Source organism: Phycodurus eques, chromosome 8, assembly GCF_024500275.1.
Source record: "Phycodurus eques isolate BA_2022a chromosome 8, UOR_Pequ_1.1, whole genome shotgun sequence".
Classification (NCBI taxonomy): Eukaryota; Metazoa; Chordata; class Actinopteri; order Syngnathiformes; family Syngnathidae; genus Phycodurus; species Phycodurus eques.
The window spans coordinates 30508587-30532238 of record NC_084532.1 but is presented as its reverse complement, the minus strand read 5'-3'; the positions used below and the strand labels follow the sequence as shown (position 1 = coordinate 30532238).

Genomic DNA, 23652 nt, shown 5'->3' with positions numbered 1-23652 from the left:
ACGAGCTGCGGCAGACCCTCCTCCACGCCTTCATGTTGAAAAATGTACCTCATAACGTCGTAATGTGCCGGTGGGTCACATGATCAGCTAGGGCGTCACGTCATTGGCTGTAATATGCGGAGTTCCTTCCCCATCCGTCAAAAGGTAGGTTTGCACCATGGCCTCATCCCAAAAGAAGGTTCTAGTCCTCACAGAAGGTACTAACATCAAGAGAAGGTTGTAGGCCAGAGAGGTTCTTGTCCCAAAGGAAGGTTATTGTCCTGAGGGAAGAGTCTAGTCTTCAAAGTAAATTGCCCTACTAGCCCTACAAAGTACTAATCCACAGAGAAGGTTCAAGTCCCAAGACAAAATTCTAGTCCCAAAAGAAGAGAGGATACTTGTCCTGAGAGAAGATTCTATTCCCCACAGAAGGGTCAAGTTCCAAGAGAGAAGGTTCTACTCTTTACTGTGCTATACATTGCTAGTCTAGGTAACCAATCATGTGAGACCTGTCAATCAACACAGGCATCCAAGTGGAGATGTCAAGTTTATTAGAGAGCAGAAGCCAGTAAAAATGTCAAAGAGGATGGAAGTAAAAAGGTAAAAAAGTAAAAAGGTAAAAAATATCAAATCACATGGGTCACATGTCTGGCAAGAGCGTCACGTCATTGGCTGTAATCTGCAGGCTCCTCCCCTTCCTCCTTCAACAGGCAGGTTCGTATCAGGGCTTCTGTGACGATGTACGGATCACAGTTGGCGGAAGGGCGGCGGTCCTCGAAGTAGCCCTGTTTGTCCTCGCCAACCACTCGCGGGATTCGGATGCTGGCACTGCGGTTGGCCACACCGGCAGAGAACTGGTCAATGTTGGAGGTCTCGTGATGACCAGTCAAACGCCGGGCATTGTCCAGTCCGCCTTTGGGGTCGTAGGCGCGGATGTGGTAGTGATGACGCTTGGCCAAACGCTCGATGGCCGCCTCTATCACCCTGACCGCAAAAATCAAAAACAAGGTCTGTCATTTAAAATCAAGTTCTGAACTAAAGAGAAAAGGTTCTAGCCCTCAGAGAACGGTTCAGTCCCAAGGTGAGGTTTCACCCCCAAGAGAAGATACTATTCTTGAGAAAAGGTAACCAAGTCAGCAGAGAAGGTTCTTGTCTCGAGAGAAGGTTCTAGTCCCAAGAGAGGTTATACTCCAGAGAGACAGTTCTAGTCCTGAGAGAAGTTAATCGTCTCAAGACAGAAGGTTCTAGTCCCAAGTACGTTCTTATCCCCAGGGAAGGTTATAATCGAGAGCACGTTCTTGTCCCAAGAGATGTGCTAGTCCCAAGAGAGAAAGAGCAGGTTCTAGTCTAGAGAGAAGTTTCTAGGCCTGAGAGACAGTCTTTGGCCTGAGAGAGGTTTCGAATCCAAGAGAGAAGTGTCTAGTCCGGAAAGAAGTGCTACTCCCAAGAGAGAAGGTTTGTAGTCTGGAGCATGTTGTTATCCCCAGGGAAGAAGCTAGTCGAGAAGGGTCAAGTGAAGTGCTAGTCCCTAGGTAGGAGGCTGTGGTCCAGAGAGAAGGTCCTCAGCCCAAGTAAGATTCATAGTCCAGAGAGAAGATTATCATCCCAAGAGTAAGTATACTGGTTCCAAGTGAAGCTTCTAGTCCCAAGAAGGAATACCCTAGTCCTAAAAGAGAAAGGTCTCCTCTCGACATTCTCATCCCCAGGGAGTCCCTAGAGAGAAGGCTGTAGTACAGTGGGAAGATCCCCGTCCCAAGTGACGGTTCTTGTCCTGAGAGAGGGTTGTAGTCCCAAGGGAAGATTCTTGGTTTAACAGAAGGTACGATTCTGAAAAGAGGAGGTTCTACTCTAGAGAGAAGATTTGAGTTCAGAGAGAAGGTTCTCTTCACAAGAGAATAATCTCGTCCCTAGTTAGATAAGGTTTTCTTCCTGAGAGTTGGCTAAAGTTCTGAGATATGAGGTCCTAGTCCCCAGAGAAGGTAGTAGTCCCAAGGTAAGATTGTAGTATCAAGGGTGTGTGATTGTGTGTTACTCACTTGAGTCCTCCCTCCTGCCTCATGTCCTGGGTGCTAAAATTGGTGTGGCATCCTGCTCCGTTCCAGTTTCCCGAGATGGGCTTCGGGTCAAAAGACGCAACCAAGCCAAAGTCTTCACACACTCGGTGCAGGATGAAACGAGCCACCCACAAATGGTCGCCCATGGCGATGCCCTCGCATGGCCCCACCTGGAACTCCCACTGGAAATAACAACACAGCTGTGATCACTGGAAACGTTTTTAGTTGTAATTAACTATTCAATGGTTTAACAGCATAAGAAATTGTTAAAATGTGAATGGTCATGAAGTCATTTGAACACATCGTACTGGACCACCTCAAGAGCGTCACGGGTCCCCTGCTGGCCCCCCTGCAGTTTGCCTAGTGAACAAACAGGTCTGTGGATGATGCAGTCAACATGGGACTGCAATTCATCCGAGAACACCTCGACGGTGCGGGGACCTATGCGAGGATGCTGTTTTTGGACTTCAGTTCTGCGTTCAACACCATCATCCCCGAACTCCTCTCCTCCAAGGTTCTCCAGCTCAGCGTCTTGCCTGCCATCTTCCCTTACAGCTTCCTGACGGGCAGGACACAGCAGGTGAGGCTGGGGGACAACACCTCATCTACAGGCACCATCAGCACCGGGGTGCCCCAAGGATGGGTCCTCTCCGCTGCTCTTCTCTCGCTACAAGAACGACCGCACCTCAAGGTACCGAGCTGTCAAACTCCTGAAGTTTGCAGACGACACCACAGTCATCGGCCTCATCAAAGACGGTGACGAGTCTGCGTATCGACAGGAAGCGGAGCGTCTGGAGCTGTGGTGCGGCCGACACAACCTGGAGCTGAACACGCTCAAGACTGTAGGGATGATCGTGGACAAAAATCATCTAAGACCCTCCACATCCTGGTCACCACCCCTTCCAGCTCCTTCTCTCAGGTAGGCGCTATCGAACAATGCAAACTAGAACTAGCAGACATTCCAACAGCTTCTTCCCTCTTGCCATGAAACTGCTAGAGGCTAAGTGACTCTCCGTAGTGGGTTTTTTATGTCTCAAAGTATTTATTGTCAAAATGGCTGTCTATTGTCATAAAGGGTGGGTACACTGAGCTTCTGTTTGATGCGCAGGCACAAACAAATGTCAGGACCCATTCCCCAACCGAAGGCAGAGGGATGCTATGCACTCGTCCACCGGGGTGAACCCCAACAAATAGTCACTGGGCCTGGGGGCAATAGTCTGTCGTCCAGCTCACAATGCACCAACCCCTTTTGGCCCCTCCACAGATGGCGAGCCTACAGGAAGGGGACCCATGTTGTCTCTTCGGGCTGTTGCCAGCCGGGCCCAATGGGTGGAGGCCCACCCATCAGGCACCTACATCAAACAGAACAGCCCCGCCCCCCACACACACACGTGTACAGTACCTGCGCTGGCATGACCTCGGCATTGGTGCCACAGATCTGCACACCGGCGTACAAGCAGGCTCGGTAGTGAGCCTCCACCACGTCTCGTCCGTATACCTTGTCGGCGCCCACGCCGCAGTAGTAGGGACCTGAGGGGGCGAAGCAACAACTAATTGTTAGCAGCGAACGAGCGAAAGGTGAGCAGAAGGCTGGCGGCCCCAGCGGGCAGCGAGGGGCCAGCGGGCGCCTCACCTTGGGGTCCCGGGAAGCCGTTGCAGGGCCATCCAAAAGGGTGTCTGTCGGTGCCCAGCAGCGTGTACTCCTGCTCCATCCCAAACCAGGGATGCTCGTTCTCCACCAAACTCATGATGCGACGACACCTGTCTCGAAGGTTGGTCTCTGAGGGGGTGCGGGGGAGGGGGCCAGGAGAGGCAGGATGACAAGATGAGATCAGAAGAGAAGAAGACAACAAAAGAAGCAAAGATAAATAAGGACTAGAACCTTCACAAACCTCTCGGGAGCAGAACCATCCCTATTTAGATTAGCACTTCTCTCTGGACGAAAACTGTCTTCAGGACTAGAACCTTCTTTGAGACTAGAACATTCTCTCTCTGGACTAGAACCTTTTGTCTCAGGACCAGCAAAGTGCTGAACTATAACTTTCTCTTGGAAGTAGGACCATCTCTCGAGACCAGAACCTTTTCTGTGTCTTGGGACAAGCACTTTTCTCAGGACTAGTACTGTCGCTCAGGGTAAAACCTTCTCTTACTAGTACATTCTCTCGAAACTAGAATCTTTCTCTGGGCACTAATCGTCTGTCAGGACTAGCACTTTTCACAGGACTAAAATCTCTCAGAGATAGAATGGGGCGGCTGTGGCTCAGTTGGTAGAGGGGGTCAGTCAGTCGCCGCTTGCTAATGAAATGTCTTCGGGGCGCTGATTTGCTCCCATTGGGCCTTGCATGGCAGCAGCCGCCCATTGGGGTACGAATGTGTGCGTGAATGGTTGAATGTGTTAGCATCTGTAAAGCGCTTTGGGCACTGTGACGGCGTAAAGCGCTATATGAGTGCAGTCCATTGAACATTGACCATTTAGAATCTTCGCTGGGTACTAAAACCTTCTCTGGGGACTAGCACCTTGTCTGTGAACGTACCTGCGGGTTGTTTGGTGTACTTGAGCACCTCGCACAGGACCAGCTTGTTGGGGTCCTTCCTGAAGGGGTCCCGGAACATGGCGGCAGGGATAAGGAACATGTCACCGTTGGAGCCTTCAGACTGGTACGTGCTCGAGCCGTCGAAGTTCCACTCAGGAATATCTGACACGTGTCGAGCATTTTCACACGTCAGTACATAGTTATCACATTGAGGTAATTAATAATAATAATAATAACACACACACACATATATATATATATATATATATATATATATACACACACCAACACATTAATAACTGTTCATCACATGGATGACATTAACTATAACATTACAAAAATGGAAAAAAAAATTACAATTTCACAGCAAGCATGTAATTACAAGCTTAAAATATTACATGTAACAACCACCTCAATGTAATGACAAGGGCAGCACGGTGGACGACTGGTTAGAGCGTCGGCCTCACTGTTCTGAGGACCCGGGTTCGATCCCCGGCCCCGCCTGTGTGGAGTTTCTCCAGGGACTCCGGTTTCCTCCCACATCCCCAAAACAGGCGTGGTAGGTTCATAGAAGACTCTAAATTGCCCGTAGGCATGACTGTGAGTGCGGCTGGTTGTTTGTTTGTATGTGCCCTGCGATTGGCTGGCAACCGGTTCAGGGTGCACCCCGCCTCCTGCTCAATGATCGCTGGGATAGGCTCCAGCACGCCCGCGACCCGCGTGAGGAGAAGCGGCTCGGAAAATGGATACACAACCCCAATCCCAATGAAGTTGGGACGTTGTGTTGACCATAAATAAAAACAGAATACAAATGATTTGCAAATCATGAAGCCTCGGCGCCCTTTGCACAATGCTCATTGCACTCCGCGGACGACTGCAATATTAGTCATTCGAACTGCTCTTAAGTGCTAGAGGAGTCTGCATCTTTTTGCACCATTGTCAAAAAAAAAAAAATGTCCCGGCATTACCAGATAACTAGCAACCCTTTATTGCTCAGTGACTGTTTTTTTTTTGTCAATGTCTTTATGTCTCCAAAGTTTTCTCTGTCACTTGACTGTCTGTTGTCGTACGAGAGCGGCTCCAACGACCGGAGACAAATTCCTTGTGTTTTTTGGACATACTTGGCAAATAAAGAGATGATTCGGATTCGGATTCGGATTCTGATATTTAATTGAATACACTACAAAGACAAGATATTTCATGTTCAAACTGATCAACTTGATTGTTTTGAGCAAATAATCATGAACTTAGAATTTAATGGCTGCAACACGTTCCCAAAAAGCTGGCACAGGTGGCAAAAAGACTGAGCAAGTTGAGAAATGATCATCAAACGTGTTTGGAACATCCCACAGGTGAACAGGCAAATTGGGAACAGGTGGGGGCCGTGATTGCTTCCCTGAATTGCTCAGTCATTCACAAGCAAAGGTGGGGCGAGGTGAACAAGTGCCTGAGAAAATAGTCCAACGGTTTAAGGACAATGTTCCTCAACGTACAACTGCGAGGAATTGAGGGATTTCGTCATCTACGGTCCAGAATATCATCAAAAGGTTCAGAGAATCTGGAGAAATCACTGCAAGGCCGAAAACCAACATTGCATGCCCGTGACCTTCGATCCCTCAGGCGGCGCTGCATCAAAAACCGACATCGATGTGTAAAGAATATCGCCGCGTGGGCTCGGGAACACTTGAGAAAACCAATGTCAGTAAATACAGTTCGGCGCTCCGTCCGTAAGTGCAACTTGAAACTCTACTATGCGAAGCAAAAGCCATTTATCAACAACACCCAGAAACGCCGCCGGCTTCTCTGGGCCCCGAGCTCATCTAAGATGGACTAATGCAAAGTGGAAATGTGTTCTGTGGTCCAACGAGTCCACATTTCAAATTGTTTTTGGAAATTGTGGACATCGTTTTCGTCCAGGCCAAAGAGGAAAAGAACCATCCGGACCGTTATGGACGCAAAGTTCAAAAGCCGGCCTCTGTGATGGTATGGGGATGTGTTGGTGCCAATGGCATGGGGAACTTACACATCTGTGAAGGCACCATTCATGCTGAAAGGTAACATACAGGTTTTGGAGAAACATGCTGTCATCCAAGCGACGTCTTTTTCACGGACGCCCCTGCTTAATTCAGCAAGACGATGCCAAACCACATTGTGCACGTGTTACAACAGCGTGGCTTCGTCGTAAAAGAGTGCGGGCACTAGACTGGCCCGCCCGCAGTCCAGACCCGTCTCCCGTTGAAAATGCGTGGCGCATTACGGAGCGTAAAATACGACAACGGAGACCCCGGACTGTTGAACGGCTGAAGCTGTACGTCGAGCGAGAAGGGGAAAGAATTCCGCCTCCAAAGCTTCAGCAATGAGTGTCCTCCGTTCCCAAACGTTTTTTGAATGTTGTTCAAAGGAAAGGTGACGAAGCACAGCGGTAAACACGACCCTGGCCCAGCTTTTTGGGAACGTGTTGCAGCCATCAAATTCCAAGTTCATGATTATTTGCTCAAAACAATAGTTTATCAGTTTGAACATGAAATATCTTGTCTTTGTTGTGTATTCAATGAAATATAGGTCGATCATGATTTGCAAATCGTTGTATTCTGTTTTTATTTATGTTTAACACAATGTCTCAACTTCATTGGAATTGGGGTTGTATGTGAATGTGAGTGTGAATGATTGTTTGTCTAGATCTGCCCTGCAATCGGCTAGTGACCAGTCCAGGGTGTACCTCACCTGAGATAGGCTCCACCACGCCCGCGACCCGTCAGAAGGATAAGCGGTATTGAAAATGGATGGATGGACTTCTTCCTACCTGTTTTCCAACGTGTAATTTAACTTTATTTGTATTTTATTTGGCTGGTTTATTTTGATTTCACTGTTTAGATGTTAGAAGTAAATATTTCTTTCTCAATAAATACAAAAAAAATAATAATGTAATTTCATGTTCAAAACAACCACTTTAAATGATTACATATTGTAACAATGTTAGTACACATTGATAACACAATTATAATTACACTGAACACGAATTAATCCCAGTACATCATCATAACACTAACATAATTACATATATTTATAACATGGAATTTACTCTGTGCTTTTAATGTGTTTGTAACTACACATTTACAAAATGAATGTAATTGCATTTGTATTCATTATACGTATAAGTACATGTTAATCATGTAATTACGTTTCAAATTTTAATCACGTGTTTATAACATGAAGATAATTATTAATGCCCATTATAAACACGTTGACCACATTGATGTAATTACATGTTTGCAGGGTCTAACTCGGCGGCTAAGTTGATCACAAGGAAACATGTCTGCCTCGAGGCGATCAAAATGATTAAAACAAGCATATTTGCGCCGCCCGGAACCATTTTGCCACTGGCCATGTTTACCATTTGTTGCCTACGGACGCATTGTCGGGCCAGTGAAATTATTGCCAAAAACGACAGCAGAGCATCTATAAGTGATTTTTAAGACACTATGAGACGTTAATGTACATATAACATGATGTACGCGTTAATGGTAGTTAGCGGGGCGTTTTTTGTTTTTTTACTTAAAATGGTCATCGCTAGCGCGCTAATGCTACTTGCGAATGCTAACTGTTTAGCACAGGCTGATTTTATTGTCTGTACAGATGCGTTTATACCATGCACTCCATGCCAACCTATGCAGTTTAAGGCTAGAAGTGCAGTTACTCACTACTTAGCGTAGTCCATTACTCGAGTACTCGACCAAATATCTATCGGATAATCGCTTCTAAAAAGATTTGATGAGTGAGAGTGCAACATGTTTATAATGTGCATAAAATGTCGTTTTCAGCGCACGTCGACTAACCTTGGACGCTTTTGGGTTCCGAGTCCAGGGTCCTGGTCTTGCAGCGTAAGCTTTCTCCGGAGCCGTCGATCCAGATGTACGTGGCCTGGACCTTGTCTCCCTGGGGGAGGTCCAGGTACCGCTGCTTGACGATCTTGTTCAGCTTGGCGCTCCCTGCGATCGACATGCTCACAATTCACAACCTGGACGAGGAGGAAGAGGATGATGAAGATGAAGATGAGAAGGTGAACTGCTCTTGTCACGCGGCGCTCAGCTGTCAATCATTCCCGCCGTGTCCGTGGGTCGCGCGCGTGTTTATACGCGTGCTCGCCGGCTGCGATTGGCCACACGTGAGCGCGCATCGGCACGAGGGGCGGGGGCGCGCTTCCTCAACTCTGGCGTCACGCGCGCACGCCCAGACAGAACGTGGATTTGTGTCAAGCGTGACGCCGTCGAAATAAACACGTTGGAAATGTGCGCTCTTACGTTGCCATGCCAACCGCTGACGCACACTTCTGTGAATGAATTGGCTCGCGTTCGAGTTTTACAGCGAAATGAAGACTCGTCTTCATCACACTCACCTGTGCTCTAACGGCGACATCTAGCGGACACAGTGAGCCATAGCAGCTCCCGAAACGGCCCCTGAGCATCATCATCTCCAACAAATCGTGTTTACGATGATTCTGATTTTGATTCTGATTATGATTTATGCACACGTTCATTTCATGTTCAAGGTTTGCAAAAGGATTTGGGTCGGAAATGCCCAGGACGCCCTTTTTCAAGTTATTCTAGTTATTCTGAGACGACTGGATCCCTCATTCGCATTGGACATGAAAATAAGCTTTGCTCTGACTGGATCACCCGTTCCCCTTCATTCGAATGTGGAAAACGGCGGCTGAGCGTTCATAGCGACGTTGCGTTTTGATCCTGGTGATGAGCACGCATGTTACGGCAAATCATAACGCTTCAAACAACACCGAGTGTTGTTTGATAACTATGAATGAGGACACGGGAAACAGCGCACAGGTGCTGCATCTCCTATTTCGTTGTTTCAGAATGGGAACGATGCGTTCAGGGACATTGCGTGAATGGGAGCGAATACCTTCTTTGGTCATACACTAGATCATTGCAAAAATGGATGACTCGGAAGATTGTTAGCGGCTCCAACTACCGGAGACAAATTCCTTGTGTGTTTTGTTTTGGACATACTTGGCAAATAAAGATGATTGTGATTGCGATTATTTTGTCTTGTAATATGAGAATAGAAGGCGGCACGGTGGCCGACTGGTTAGAGCGTCAGCCTCACAGTAACGTTGCATTCCCAGCAGCTCTGGCTGAATATATTCACAAATCTATTCTCATATCCATCCATTTTCTGAGCCGCTTCTCCTCACGCGGGTCGCGGGCGCGCTGGAGCCCATCCCAGCTATCAACGGGCGAGAGGCGGGGTACGCCCCGAACCGGTCGCCAGCCAATCGCAGGGCACATACAAACAAACAAACCACTCGCACTCACATTCACACCTACGGGCAATTTAGAGTCTCCAATGAATGCATGTTTTTGGGATGTGGGAGCAAAGCGGAGCGCCCGGAGAAAAGCCACGCAGGCACGGGGAGAACATGCAAACTCCACACAGGCGGGGACGGGGGATCGGACCCCGGTCCTCAGAACTCTCTCTCTCTCTCTCTCTCTCTCTATATATATATATATATATATATATAAGTAGTAATATGCTAATGAGTTGGTAGTCCGCTCACCCATGAAGCTGCTAGAAAGTTCCACGTGCAATGAGAACATCCACGTGCAAGGGTTCGCTTAATTAGTAACCCAGCTAATTAAACTTTATTTAAAACATTAAACTCAACAAAATGTCTCATTCGTGCTCCAGAGGGCCATCGCGCTAATCATAATAATAATCATCGTTATAAATAGTAAGAATTATGAAAACAATTCCTATTCGTATTGTTGTCTTGCCAACATAAAGTGCGTAGGGTGCGGCGCGTGGTGACGTCACACGCACGCCTGCCTGTGCACCAATGCGTGTCAAGCACGCACGTGGTCCGCGTCAAGCCGTGGTGACGTCACCGCGCGTTTTTCTTCGGCCTCGCGGGAACACATCCTCACTTGCAGAGACGTCAAAGGTACTGAGACTTGTGCAAAAAAATTACAAACATTCAAACAACATTTATTTGTACTATTTCAATCAAGTTATACACAATACAACATGGATAGTTAGAAAAAAATAACCGATTTGTTTCAAACATGTTTATTTACCCATTACCAAACATGACGGGAGGTGATGAAACTATTGGAAAATGAGCAAATGACGGCTTTCTATGTACTTTCTGCTGTTTTGTTTTTGTTTTTTCAATGCCCTTCGCTTTTGTTTCAGCAGTTTATTTATTTGTTTATTTTTTAAGCAAATAAATGTCTTTGAAATGATGTCAATGCTCAAATATTTAGTGGCTGCCTGCCAGATTTCTAACAAACTAACGTGGTGCATCGCTTGCACTTTATTCATAGCTCCAAAGTAACAGTGACCGTACAATGTGCATCATCTAAATATGGCAAACCTAGCAAACCTGGAGGTCTTATTTTTTTCTTGGATGGCAGTGAGCTCGTGTTTTCTGGCACTGACTGCATTCTTCCTGCCGTTCTTTCGGCTCAAGCCGCGGGTGACGCTGTCGCCGTCCGGCGAGTGGCCACGCCACAGATGGGAAGAGAAAAGTAGATAGCAGCCCGGCTAAGCGGGAATCCTTCGCAGCTCCCTCGTTGTTATTGTACGGCGCGCGCGCAAGCCCGTGCAGCACCGCGTCATCGCCCGCCACCGTGGGGGACCCCGACCGGACCATCCGCCCACATCGCCCGGCCTCACGGCTGTGGTGTCCTCGAGCGAGACGCCGATACCCCGAAATGCTCCCCGGGCGCTACAGCTGCCCCCTGCTCCGGTGTGTTCCACTAACGTGTGTATGTGTATGTGTTCACTGTGATGGGTAAAATGCAGAGAACACATTTCGTGTGCATGCATGCATGTTCATGACAATAAAAAGTGATTCTTCTTCTTCGCTTTCCTAGCCGTCCGCAAACATTTTGCCCCCCACTAGCTTAGCGTCACCGTAGGCACGCAACTCAAGGGGGCGTGTCGGATGTAGTTATTGGTCACGTCTCCGCGCCATGCGCTCACGTGATGCGCTCATGCCACACAACGTACTTCCGGGTTTTTGAGCGAGCCCGCCCGCCAGGGGACACCACCGAAGGGACGCCACCGACCACCCGGGAAGCTCCCGAGCCCGACCAAGGGCACGTGTGAACACGCCCGCTTTCCTTGTCCGGTCGCTAAGTTGCCATGGAAACCAGCCAATGAACAGTCCTGGTGCACGCTGGGATGCTTTTATCGGTGCTAAATGGCAACAGAAGGTGGCAGCAGCGAGCGGTTACGTTCGAACGAAAACGAGTCGCCCGTTAGCGCGACGACGTGCGCACGGGAAGTAGCGGCCGCCGTGACGACGTCACCGACACGTCGTCCCGCACCTGCAGGCGCGTGTGCTTCAGCGGGTCGCGCACTCGTGGCGTGCGATACAGCACATTTTGCTATCGATCCGATACCAAGTATTACAGGGCCAGGACTTTTCAAAAATTCGAAGATGCATGAACTGCTAAATATCAATTAATGTTCATGACGTTTCAGTGTTTTTGTGATGTTTCATTTTGTATCATTAAATATTTAAAACCCAGGACAGAATTAAGTTTATTGGTTAGGGTTAGAGTTATACACAACACAACGTGGATAGTTAGAAAAAATAAGCTTGGCCTGGGGGGTGGGGCTTGGGGGTATTTCTCTCCTCTCTCCGTTTCTGCAGGTCATTGTTTGCTTTGGCGTGGTTTTGCATGTGTTTGTAGAAATTGGCGGTGTTACACATAGTGCAGCTTGCCAATGTGTCATTTTCGACCTGCGCATATAAGCACATGGCGCGTCTCTTCTTCTGCTCACAAGTGCAGTGGATGGCGCGCGTGTGTGTACTGTGCTCGCGGGCGGGCTCGCTCGTGCCGCTAGGTCACGTGACGGCACGAAACACGAGAGGGGAGAGGAGGAAGCGCTAAGAGTGTAGTTTTTCAACTATTACATTTCTTTTCAACAAAGAATGCTTGTAAATATCTCAATGCTATTGCACCAGAACACAATGAGCAATTTTGATTTGCTTTTGCGGGCCACATAAAATGATGTGGCGGGCCGGATCTGGCCCCCGGGCCACCAGTTTGGCACCTGTGCACGAGCGGGATCTGCGATGAGGCAGCCATTTTGCATTCACACAGTAACAGACAAAGAAATGCTTTTATTTCCAAGCTATGAATGAATAGGGATGAATTTGCGAAAGCGTCGGGAAATGAGCAGTTAGGATCATTCACGTGCCCTGCGATTGGCCGGCGACCAGTTGAGGGCGTACCCCGCCTCTCGCCCGAACTCACCTGGGATAGGCTCCGGCGCGCCCGCGACCCGTGTGAGGGGAAGCGGTACGGAAAACGGATGGATCGTTCATGCACGAGTATGCGCGGAGTTTGAAGGGCAACACATGCATTGCGCAACTCGTGACTTTGATGAAGCCGTTTGTCTTTACGGTTAAAAAATCTCCTGCATTTCAATGGGCTGCCACCATTTGCTCTGTCAAAAGGATTTCCTTGACTCCGAATGCCAAAAATGTCAGACGTTAAGCGCAGCCGTTTTGGCACGGGAGACATTAACGCATAGAAAAGTAAGGCAGCATCAAAAACGGTCCATCCATTGTCAACAGCGCTTATCCGGTTAGGGGCGCCGGAGCCTACTTCGGGCGAAAGGCGGACTACGCCCTGAACTGGTCGCTAGTCAGTCGCGGGGCACATATAGACAGGGACGACCACTCGCACCGTCACTGACTGGGAACTGATCCCACGCTGCAGGCGAGTGTGCCGCCACGCCGTCACTGACTCCCTCAAACACTGCTCAATTCTGATTTGATACCGTTATTAAACAAGACCATATGAAAATGAGCCAGATATTGTCGTCGCGGAGCTGCGCGCAAAGCGCCGGAGCGGCGGACGCGACCTCGGGAGGGGAAGCCGTCCGTTTCGGTCTCCCCGCTTCTCGTCGGTCGGCACGATCCGTTGCTCTTTGAATTCACGTTCCACGTCCTCGTCGTCCGCGAACAGGTCGAAGGAAACACTGCAATAGAAATGCGCGAGCATGTCGTCATGGTAACAGCGACCGCAGGGACGCATCAGAGTACCCGTCTGCGCCTCGGACGGCAGGAAAGGTCCGCTTGCTACGCACGCTCGGTGAGACAAACGCTCACTCAAGAATGCTTGCAAAACGATGCTTGTAGTGTCGCGACGTTAGCATTTCTTACTTTTGGCGTGAATCGTGGAAGTTGCCACTCATGGTTTGCGTTCGCGGGCCCCAGCAAACGATGCGACCGGCCGGATGTGGACCCCGGGCTGCGAGTTTGACACCCGTGACCTAGACTTGAAAATGTCTCGGTCCTCGAGAACCCAAATGCGGTTGTTTGGCTCGTACGCAAATGAGGACGCGCTTTTGGCAATAGCGTTTAGCTTCCGGGATGAAGATTCGGAAGATTTGCAGAATTTGTGCTGCTCGCTCGCAGGCCTCACACAAACGTCTTCATCACACTTACGTCTTGTATGACGAGTAACGACTTGCGTCTTCCCACTCCCACGTCTTTCTCAAGTCCAACTCGAATCCCCCACCTTTATCCAGTCCTGCAAGAAATCGTGCAGATACGTGCGTCACGCACCCTCTCGCTCGCCAGGCGGCTGCTCCTCAGTCGACGAGAACTGTCGGCGTCGTGCCAGCTCAGCCATTGTCCGGACACTCGTTGCACTTCCAACACAGCCCTGCAAGGAAATACGACAACAACAACAAACTGGAAAAAGGAAAAAAAAACAGCGACTACGCGTGACGTCATTTGGGGACACTTTCTACTTTGCGCTTTCCTCTTTCAAGAGCAGCAAATGCGATTGCGGCCACGAATTCTCTTAGCTGGATCTTTCCGTCAGCTAGTTGACTTGCTGCCCTCAGGGGGGCGCCAGAGGACTCCAAAGGCAAACACATCAGGCAAGCAATAAATGCCGAGATGACGTTGTACTTTACTAGCTATAGAAAGAACTATATTATAATGTACAATACAGCATAGTACTATACGGTGTGTAGTTCTATACTATGTAGTATATTTCTATATCGTTTTCACGACGTGTACAATACGGTGTATGTACTGTACTATGTTGTACTACACTGTGTAATGCTCTGGACTACATAGTACAATACTATATCGTACTTTACTATATTGATACGCCTGACCACACGATATAGAAATACGGTATTTCATGAGTAAAAGGCTAGCTATAAAATAGTGTACATTTAAGTATTTCGTTTAACTGCGCAGTAAAATATGTACTAGTCGGACCAGGACACTTGGTCTCTGAGGTTTTTCTGAGGACATCGAGGAAAATATCAAGAAAAATAAGAATATCATTGTGAGCTGCTTGACGTCATACTGTCACGTACTCGTTTTGTGTCCTTTTGAGGTGATTGTTGCACTTTATGTTGTCATTAAAATGTTTAGTCACAACTTCAATATCGTTCTATTGCTTCAAACAACGAACTCACGCCACATGAAAAACGTCAAATTTGAACGTAATACGACAAAATCGCATCGTCATTTACGAGTGACGTTCAGAATGAACCGGAAGTACTTGACCTAAGCCTGCCCTCTTGACCGCGCATGACCTCCTCGGTGCCACGCGCGGGCTGTCAGCTGTCACTCACGAAAGCGACATTTCGTGTTTGTGCCGGTGAATATTTGGCGTATTGAAAATGAGTACGATGTTCGCGGACACCGTCCTCATCGTCTTCATCTCCGTGTGCACCGCGCTGCTAGCCGAAGGTCAGCTAACCCTGCTAACACAAAGCCGACAAATCACTTAGGCACAATTTCAACACACTAATTAGGACACAAACCGACACACTGGCACACGCTCGATTTCATTTGTGTGTCCGACTTTTTTTGTTTTGTTTTAAGAGCCGTAAAACCAGCTGAAATTTGCTTGTGGCGGGTTAGCATAAAGCTAAGTGCTAAAAACTGTAAAGCTGATTTAAAAAAAATAATAATAATAATAATAAGACGCGCACCCAAAGAGGGATTATGATAACATGATAACAAACAGTAAGGTCCTGGGACGGGTTCAGGCTCCCAAAGACACCATTTAAGTTATTGAATTCAAATGATTGAAATATATTGGTTTAATTGTATTTGTGTAGACACACTCGCCTGAAAAAAACAGTGTAGACATTTTTCCTTTCTTAAACTGTGTCATTGTTTCAAATGACCGTTTAATGGAGTTTGTCATTTGGGTTCTAATCAATGAGAGTGAAATGCAGAGCTGTGGCAACTATAGAGGAATAAAGTGGATGAGCCACACAATGAAGTTATGGGAAAGAGTAGTGGAGGCGAGGCTCGGGACACAAGTGAGTATGTGCGAGCAACTTGTATGCTTTCATGCCTACAAAGAGGACCACAGATGCGTTATTTGCCTTGAGGATGTTGATGGAAAAGTACAGAGAAGGTTAGAAGAAGCTGCGTTGTGTCTTTGTGGATCTAGAGAAAGCCTATGACAGAGTACCCAGAGAGGAACTGTGCTACTGCATGCGGAAGTCTGGACCTTTGAATTAGGCTTTACACGATCAGGATTTTTGACGCCGATCACGAATCACTGATCGGCGAGTTTTAAAAAAAAAAAAAACGATAACCGATCACCAATCCGATCACAAGATGGAGCAATGTGTCTATTTAAATGACTTGTTCATTTACTGTATATACTTGTGTACTGTATACTGAGTATCTGCAAAAGTATTCTCTATTCAGGTCAGGTATTCTAATCGGTCAGGTCAAACCAACATTACAACATGACAGAAATAATGATTGCTAACTTACTGTAATTAAATTACTTTATTGTAATGAAATTACTTCACACACACCGAAACTTTAGAGCGTGATTCGACAGAATGCCGGCATGTTTACGTACAACCGTTAGTGCTAGCAGTAGCTTGCTAGGCTGCATAACATTTTACCTGCTTGCGAGCCGTATCGTATTAAAAAGTAAGTGAACATACCTCAAGCAATCCTTGAATTAAAGTCCTCTCCTGAGCACTGCTGACACACGTTTTTCTTCATTTTGTTCTTCTAATACAGGCGGCGCGATCCATTGTTATTGTCGTCGCCACGGTAACGAGTGTATCCGGTCGCGTTTGATTTGACAAGATAAAGCCCCGTGATCGTAAAAGGCGGGATGCGGTGGTATCGGAACACGAGATTTCATTGCAGTCGTCTGAAAGAGCTGATTTGTCTTGTAGTCTGATTGTAGCGTTATGGTTGTTTGTCTCAGACGTGTTGTCTGTCCCACACCGCCGTCATGTTTTTTTAAAAGAATAACATTCTTCAATCCATCCTAAAAGTTCCATCTTCACGATCTTGTTCAACGCGGCATCCGGTTGAAAGTGTAAGACGCGCTGTGTTGCGGTTTGTCAGGAATCACCTGGGTGCTGGTGTACCGCACGGACAAGTACAAGCGGCTCAAGGCGGAGGTGGAGAAGCAAAGCAAGAAATGTACGCGCCGCAACAAATAATGATTCTTCTTCTTCTCGATTGAGTTTTTCGCCGCGCTAGCGCTCATCATCCGTGTGTGTTTGCCGCAGTGGAGAAGAAAAAGGAAGCCATCACAGAATCGGCAGGACGTCAGCAGAAGAAGAAGATCGGTAAGGCGATGAATTCTGTTTATGTGATGAAGAGGAGGAAGGTGACGTGTTGATTCTTTGCAGAAAGGCAAGAAGAGAAGCTCAAGAACAACAACAGAGATTTGTCCATGGTCAGAGACGCCGCATCGCATTACTCGCACAATCGTAACCCTAATCATAATGATCATCACGGTATGTGAGACGGACGTGTCGGTGTTTGCTCGCAGGTGCGCATGAAGTCCATGTTTGCCATCGGTTTCTGCTTCACGGCTTTGATGGGCATGTTCAACTCCATGTAAGCGTCTCGCCACGCCGACTTTTCTACAGCGCACGTCCGCATCCTTTCCTTCCCAAAAAGAGGACAAACGACTTTCCAACAAAAACATTTTCAGCTGTTTTCTCTCGATGAATAGGATCATCGCTGTCCTTATATCAATAATTGACGCTGATCAAACTGTTACCGTTGCATCCTTCATTATCTAAAAAGACACACTTATTATAACCCCCTTATTATATATATATAAAATATGTGTCTCTGTATGCGTTTATATAAGGCCATCGGTGTATTTTATAGCATAATAATTGTGTGACTGTTCAAACTGTAACTCTTGCACTTTCCTAAAACGAAAACTATTTCAGCTGTTTCTATACAGGTGCATCTCAATGAATTAGAATTAGAAAATTTCTGTTGTGCAATTCAAAAATTCATATATCGATGGAGTGCACAGTGTAAAGTCTTTTCTGATTTGAATTGTAGTTCCGAGGTTTTTAGCTTCCGGCTAACGAAAAGCCGCATTTGGCCATCTCCAAGAAATCAGAATGTCACGTGAGAAAGATTTCGATACGGAAATGACGTTGGAATTGGCCTTTTGAAAAGTATTTGCTTGTGTTGAATGAATCTGCAGTTTGGCTTTCGGAATTGCAATGCTGCAATACAATCAAGTAAGTGTCTATCCTCATTTATTGGATGTTCATTCTGTGTTTTTATAGCATCATTGTTCACACTAGAGGTGCAACAATGAATCAATGATCAAATTAATCGATCATTTTTTTGATCATCGGTTAATCATTTGGAAAGCTTGTTTAACTTAAAATTGTCCAAATCTTCCGATTTCAGTCTCTCAACAGTAAATATTAATGATAATAATAATGAAGCAGTAAATACTAATAATCCTATTTATTTGAACAATCAAGTAGACATTTGCATGCATGTCGGTGAGCGGAGGCGTTTCCCTTGGCCGTTTCCCACCCGAGTTGAAATTGCGCCACTGCGGGGGCACCCTTTGTTTCAGTTTCGACGGGCGCGTGGTGGCCAAGCTGCCCTTCGTGCCGCTGTCGTACGTTCAGGGCCTGTCGCACCGCAACCTGCTGGGCGAGGACTACACCGACTGCTCTTTCATCTTCCTCTACATCCTCTGCACCATGTCCATCCGACAGGTATCCGGCAACACCCTTGCCGCCTTCCCTTACACCAACGCTGCCACAACTTTTTTTTTTTTTGAATACACTTGTATCACTTGGTGCATTTTGTTTGTTTTTGGGCTCTGTTGCAAGACCAAATTTGGCTTACAAGTGAGCAATTAAGGAGGTGCTGCGATGTCACTCGCTGGTGTTGCGATTGCTCCGTATTTTGTTGTCGGGGTAATTGCGACGTATTCCGCTGTTGCGGGTAAATCGCACATTTTTTCCCTTGAGGAAATTTTGTATGCTCGGTTCACTTTGGTCTAGAGCTGTTCGATATAACCATATCCAGTCACAGACAAAATGGTGCTAGGACCCGTTTTTCTTCAGCTTCTTATTTCTAATGCCTGCTACAACGAAAGGCACATTTGTTTGGACAAATGCAGTGGGGCAAAAAGGTATTTAGTCAGCCACCAATTGTGCAAGCTCTCCCACTTAAATAGAGGAGAGGCCTGTAAATTTCATCGTTGGTATACCCCACCCTCCGAGAGACAAAATGAAAAAGATATATATCCTGAAAATCACATTGTCTGATATTTAAAGAATTTATGAGCAAATTATGGTGGAAAATAAGTATTTGGTCACCTACAAACAAGTAAGATTTCTGGCTCTCTCACTCGTTACCTGTATTAATGGCATCTGTTGTAACTCATTATCAGTATAAAAGACACCTGTCCCCAACCTCAAAACAGTCGCACTCCAAACTCCACTATGGCCGAGACCAAAGATCTGTCAAAGGACACCAGAAACGAAATTGTAGACCTGCACCAGGCTGGGAAGACTGAATCTGCAGTGTGAAGAAATCAACTGTGGGAGCAATTATTAGAAAATGGAAGCCATACAAGATAATGTCCTGATAATGTCCCTCGATCTGGGGCTCCACGCAAGATCTCACACCGTGGGGTCAAAATGATCACAAGAACGGTGAGCAAAAATCCCAGAACCACACGGGAGGACCTAGTGAATGACCTGCAGAGAGCTGGGACCGAAGTAACAAAGGCTACCATCAGTAACGCACTGCGCCGCCAGGGACTCAAATCCTGCAGTGCCAGATGTGTCCCCCCTGCTTAAGCCAGTACATGTCCAGGCCTGTCTGAAGTATGCTGGAGAGCATTTGGATGATCCAGAAGAGGATTGGGACAATGTCATATGAAACCAAAATAAAACTTTTTGGTAAAAACTCAACTTGTTGTGTTTGGTGGAGAACAATGCTGAGTTGCATCCCAAGAAGGCCACGCCTACCGCGAAACATGGGGGTGGAGGGTTCATGCTTCTGGGCTGTTTTTCTGCAAAGGGAACAGGACGACTGATCCGTGTAACGGAAAGAATGAACGGGGCCATGAATCGTGAGATGTTGAGTGAAAACCTCCTTCCGTCAGCAAAGGCGTTGAAAATGAAACGTGGCTGGGTCTTTCAGCGTGACAATCATCCTAAACACACCATCCGGGCAACGAAGGAGTGGCTTCGCAAGAAGCATTTCAAGGTCCTGGCGTGGCCCAGCTCGTCTCCAGATCTCAACCCCATCGAAAATCTTTGGAGGGAGTTGAAAGTCTGTGTTGGCTAGCGACAGCCCCAAGACATCGTTGCTTTGGAGGAGGTCTGCATGGAGGAAGGGACAAAATACCAGCAACAGTGTGTGAAAACCTTGTGAAGGCTTACAGAAAACGTTTGACCTCTGTCGTTGCCAACAAAGGTTATAGAACAAAGTATTGAGATGCACTTTTGTTACTGACCAAATACTTATTTTCTGCATTCTTTTTTTTTCTCATTTTGTCTCTCATAAATGAGGTGTAGCTATGATGAAAATGACAGGCCTCTCTCATATTCTTAAGTGGGAGAACTTGAACAATTGGTGGCTGACAAAATAACTTTTTGCCCCACTGGAAAGTGATGACAAGAAAAATAGCTGATAAGAGTTGAATTCAAGACTTATGTTTTCTGCGGTTTTTATTTTTGCTGGTAACCAAAATCACTGAGAATATATTGAAGCTGAAGCATGCTAAATAGGATACGGAGTATTATGGAATCAGCTGCATTTTTATTCTTTAGCTAACATGCGTTTAGTCGTAGCAGGCATTCAAATCATCAAGAAATTGAAGAAGCAACGGCCTATTATGATTTTTTTCCACGACTATATTAAGGGCTGCAGGTTTGCAACTAACGATTATTTATATATATGTTATGTATTTATTATTTCAATGAATTGTGTGTGTGTGTATACACAGTGGGTACAGAAAGTATTCAGACCCCCTTCAATTTGTCACTCTGTTATATTGCAGCCATTTGCTAAAATCATTGAAGTTAATTTTTTTTCCTCATTAATGTACACAGAAAAAGACAACAGATTTGTTGACATTTTTGCAGATTTCTTAAAAAAAAGAAAAACGGAAATATCACACAGCCATAAGTATTCAGACCCTTTGTCAGATGTTGAACTCGGGTCAAGGTGGAAGATGGATTTGGTCGTAGTAGTGAAGCGACGCTCATGTTGCGCTTGTGCTCTCCCGTGCAGAACATCCAGAAGATGTTGGGCCTGGCTCCCTCCAGGGCGGCCACCAAGCAAGCGGGGGGCTTCCTGGGCCCCCCTCCCCAGGCCGCCAAGTTCTCCTAAAAACCCTCCCGTCTCACGGAAAAGACGTCCGTCGCTTGAAAATGACCAGGGTTGTTTTTTGCCTATTTTATTCACGGATCCATTACCAGTATTAATGATTGACTTCTATGTCCTTTCTTACATTGAAATGAAGTTTTATGGGTACGTTTTAGTTGTCATTATTTGAGCATCACTGTTTCAGCTTCGACTGTCGGTGACTACCGGAGCCGCGTTTCAACGCGGAACGGGTCGGGCTGTCAAATTGTCAGTCCTGGGCCGCAAGCTGGAAATGTATTATCATCATGTTAGCAACACGCAAAGTTGATATTATTTCATTTAAACAACTCATTTAATTTGATGTCATGGAAAAAATCGGGACAACAATTCCTCAAATGATGTAACAAAGGGATTTGGTCGCGATAAGTGTTTGTAATGTAAAGTGATGAAAATATTGCATTGTGGTACAGATCTGAGATGTTCAATGATGTATTACATCAATACGATGGTGAAAAATGGAATATATATAATTGACAAAATTATATGTATCGTATTTGATTCAATTATAAATGGCTAACATAACCCATAATGACCAACATTAAAATACAGTACCGTCATAGGAGCAAGTATTCGTAAAAACGAGGTGCAGGTTTTATTCCTAAAAAGTATATAGTTGTTATGCATAGAAAATAAAAAAACTGTACTGATTGATTCAAATCGGATGCATTGGACGTAAAGTTAAATAAGAATTGTACCTAAATGGTACCTAAATTTTGCTTAGAAGTTAAATACAACTGAATTGTGCTTAACAAAAGTACTAAACTATATTTAAAAAAAAAAAAAAAAAGTTAACCCCCCCATTAACAATATGCAGTTGGAGCATTTAATTGGCATTCTTTCATGTACCACAAGAGGGAGCCCGCACACTTTGAGAACCACTGCTCTTTGCTGTTATTTTATACATAATTGTTGTTCACGTGACCCTCGAAGTACACTAATTGATGCATCTAAAATTGGGGGGGAATCCTCTCCAACCACCCTTTTTATCGAAATTAAAGAGCAAACTCTCTTTAACTGTTGAAACCTTGTTAAGGTTTTTAAAATGTGATTTTTACGGTCTTGGGCTCGCCTCGGTCTCGACTGCCAAAAGTCTTGGTTTTGTCATGGTCTCGGTTATTTCTGGTCTCAGGCAAGTCGTGGTCTTGAGCAAAACACTAAACAGTGGCGCTTTTAAAAGGTGGAAGAAGTCGGTCGGGGAAGTCTCCACTGAACGCGTGAGCCGCCACTTTAGTCACGTAATACTCAAAGGTCGACTGAAAGACAACGTGGGAGTGTTCGTGTGTGTGTGTGGGGGGAGGGGGGGGGGGGTCTTTGGATTACTCTAAACCCCCCTCCGTTGCGGAGGTGACGTTCCAGACCCGCCGCCCGCGATAAGTGAAAATCCGCCATGTAGAAGCAAAGTCAATTTATTTATATAGCGCATTTCATACACAATGTAACTCAATGTGCTTTACATGTTTAAAAGCAAAGACAAAAACTGCTTATAAACATTGAAAACAAAGAGGGAAAAAAAAAAATACAAGTGGCTCAGAAAATGGATGGACAATGAAAACAGCGGGCAGTGCAAGAAATATTTAAAAGTGGAAATGCTCTAGAAAGCGTGGGAAAAACGTGGACTTCCAAACATGCACACTTGGGGCTGACCTCACTTCTGCTGGCAACTTGTTAGAAATGCCTACAGAAATAGGGTTTTCTTTAAAACAATAACCACATTTAAACACATAATATGATGCGAGAGAGCAAAAATATCAAAATGAATAACACACACAGTACAAAAAAAAAAAAAAACGGTGTTTACTTCCCGGAGAGACTACCTGTACTGTCAATTGCTTTAAATAGTTTTTGGGTTTTTTTTTAATGGAGGCGGGGGGGTAATTGCACAATAATAATAATGTTTTTTTTTTAAAAAAACGGACAAATGTGGGACTGCGAAGCATGAACCGTGATATACCGTGGGTTTACTGGGTTCATTTGTTGAATTGTATTTGACATCTTTAACATTGCTGTTTCACTGAAATGTGTCCAAAAGTACAAAACAAACAAACAAAAAAAAAAAGGTGGTGGTGGGGGGTCACTGGCACATTCCCAAGGCCAATCCACAACCATGCTGACTACTCCATGAACAGATTTCATTCCTGGGATTGAAGAAGACCGCCTCTTTGTTATTTTATCTTTTTAGCACAACGGCAAACTTGTGACGTTCTTGAGCAAATGAATAATTTCGACAGGAAAGCACAAGAAACGTAGACTCGGAAGCAAAAAAACAACACAAAAAGTGTACTTGGACAAGCGTTCCAAAGTGTAAAAGGGATGCTTTTCGCCATTTTGAAAAGTGTTTGACAAGCAGCCTTCTTCCAGGAATTGAAGGGGGCGTGGTTTG

At 45.9% G+C, this 23652-nt stretch overlaps 2 protein-coding genes across 3 annotated transcripts; one reads left to right on the top strand and one right to left on the bottom strand.

Moving 5' to 3' along the window:
- Positions 1 to 451: 451 nt before the first annotated feature.
- Positions 452 to 14435, bottom strand: LOC133405913 (glutamine synthetase-like). The gene is made up of 7 exons (XM_061682989.1): positions 14049 to 14435; positions 8404 to 8585; positions 4568 to 4729; positions 3667 to 3813; positions 3436 to 3563; positions 2016 to 2215; positions 452 to 963 (listed from the first exon to the last, which is right to left on the bottom strand). The coding sequence occupies exons 2-7, from the start codon at positions 8567 to 8569 to the stop codon at positions 645 to 647; spliced, it is 1122 nt and encodes a 373-aa protein (XP_061538973.1). The 5' UTR covers positions 8570 to 8585; positions 14049 to 14435; the 3' UTR covers positions 452 to 644.
- Positions 14041 to 21754, top strand: tmco1 (transmembrane and coiled-coil domains 1). Of its 2 annotated transcripts, none has more exons than XM_061682990.1 (7): positions 14041 to 14488; positions 16959 to 17036; positions 17126 to 17185; positions 17249 to 17295; positions 17392 to 17459; positions 18457 to 18601; positions 21138 to 21754. In XM_061682990.1, exons 1-7 carry the CDS (start codon positions 14056 to 14058, stop codon positions 21234 to 21236), a joined length of 930 nt encoding a protein of 309 aa, XP_061538974.1. In that variant the 5' UTR covers positions 14041 to 14055; the 3' UTR covers positions 21237 to 21754. The 2 variants fall into 2 exon arrangements, with proteins under 2 accessions (XP_061538974.1, XP_061538975.1); XM_061682991.1 differs by lacking the exon at positions 14041 to 14488 and adding an exon at positions 15109 to 15317.
- Positions 21755 to 23652: the final 1898 nt, after the last annotated feature.

Bases quoted from the DNA above. Each gene is read 5' to 3' on its own strand.
- LOC133405913 (XM_061682989.1), bottom strand. From the start codon at position 8,569: ATGTCGATCGCAGGGAGCGCCAAGCTGAACAAGATCGTCAAGCAGCGG. The intron at 2,216-3,435 runs GTACTGTACACG...TGTTATTTCCAG, and splicing joins CCGAGGTCATGCCAGCGCAG to TGGGAGTTCCAGGTGGGGCC. The intron at 964-2,015 runs GTGAGTAACACA...TTTTGCGGTCAG, and splicing joins AGGCAGGAGGGAGGACTCAA to GGTGATAGAGGCGGCCATCG.
- tmco1 (XM_061682990.1), top strand. From the start codon at position 14,056: ATGACGAGTAACGACTTGCGTCTTCCCACTCCCACGTCTTTCTCAAGT. The intron at 17,037-17,125 runs GTACGCGCCGCA...TGTTTGCCGCAG, and splicing joins GGAGAAGCAAAGCAAGAAAT to TGGAGAAGAAAAAGGAAGCC. The intron at 17,460-18,456 runs GTAAGCGTCTCG...CCTTTGTTTCAG, and splicing joins ATGGGCATGTTCAACTCCAT to TTTCGACGGGCGCGTGGTGG.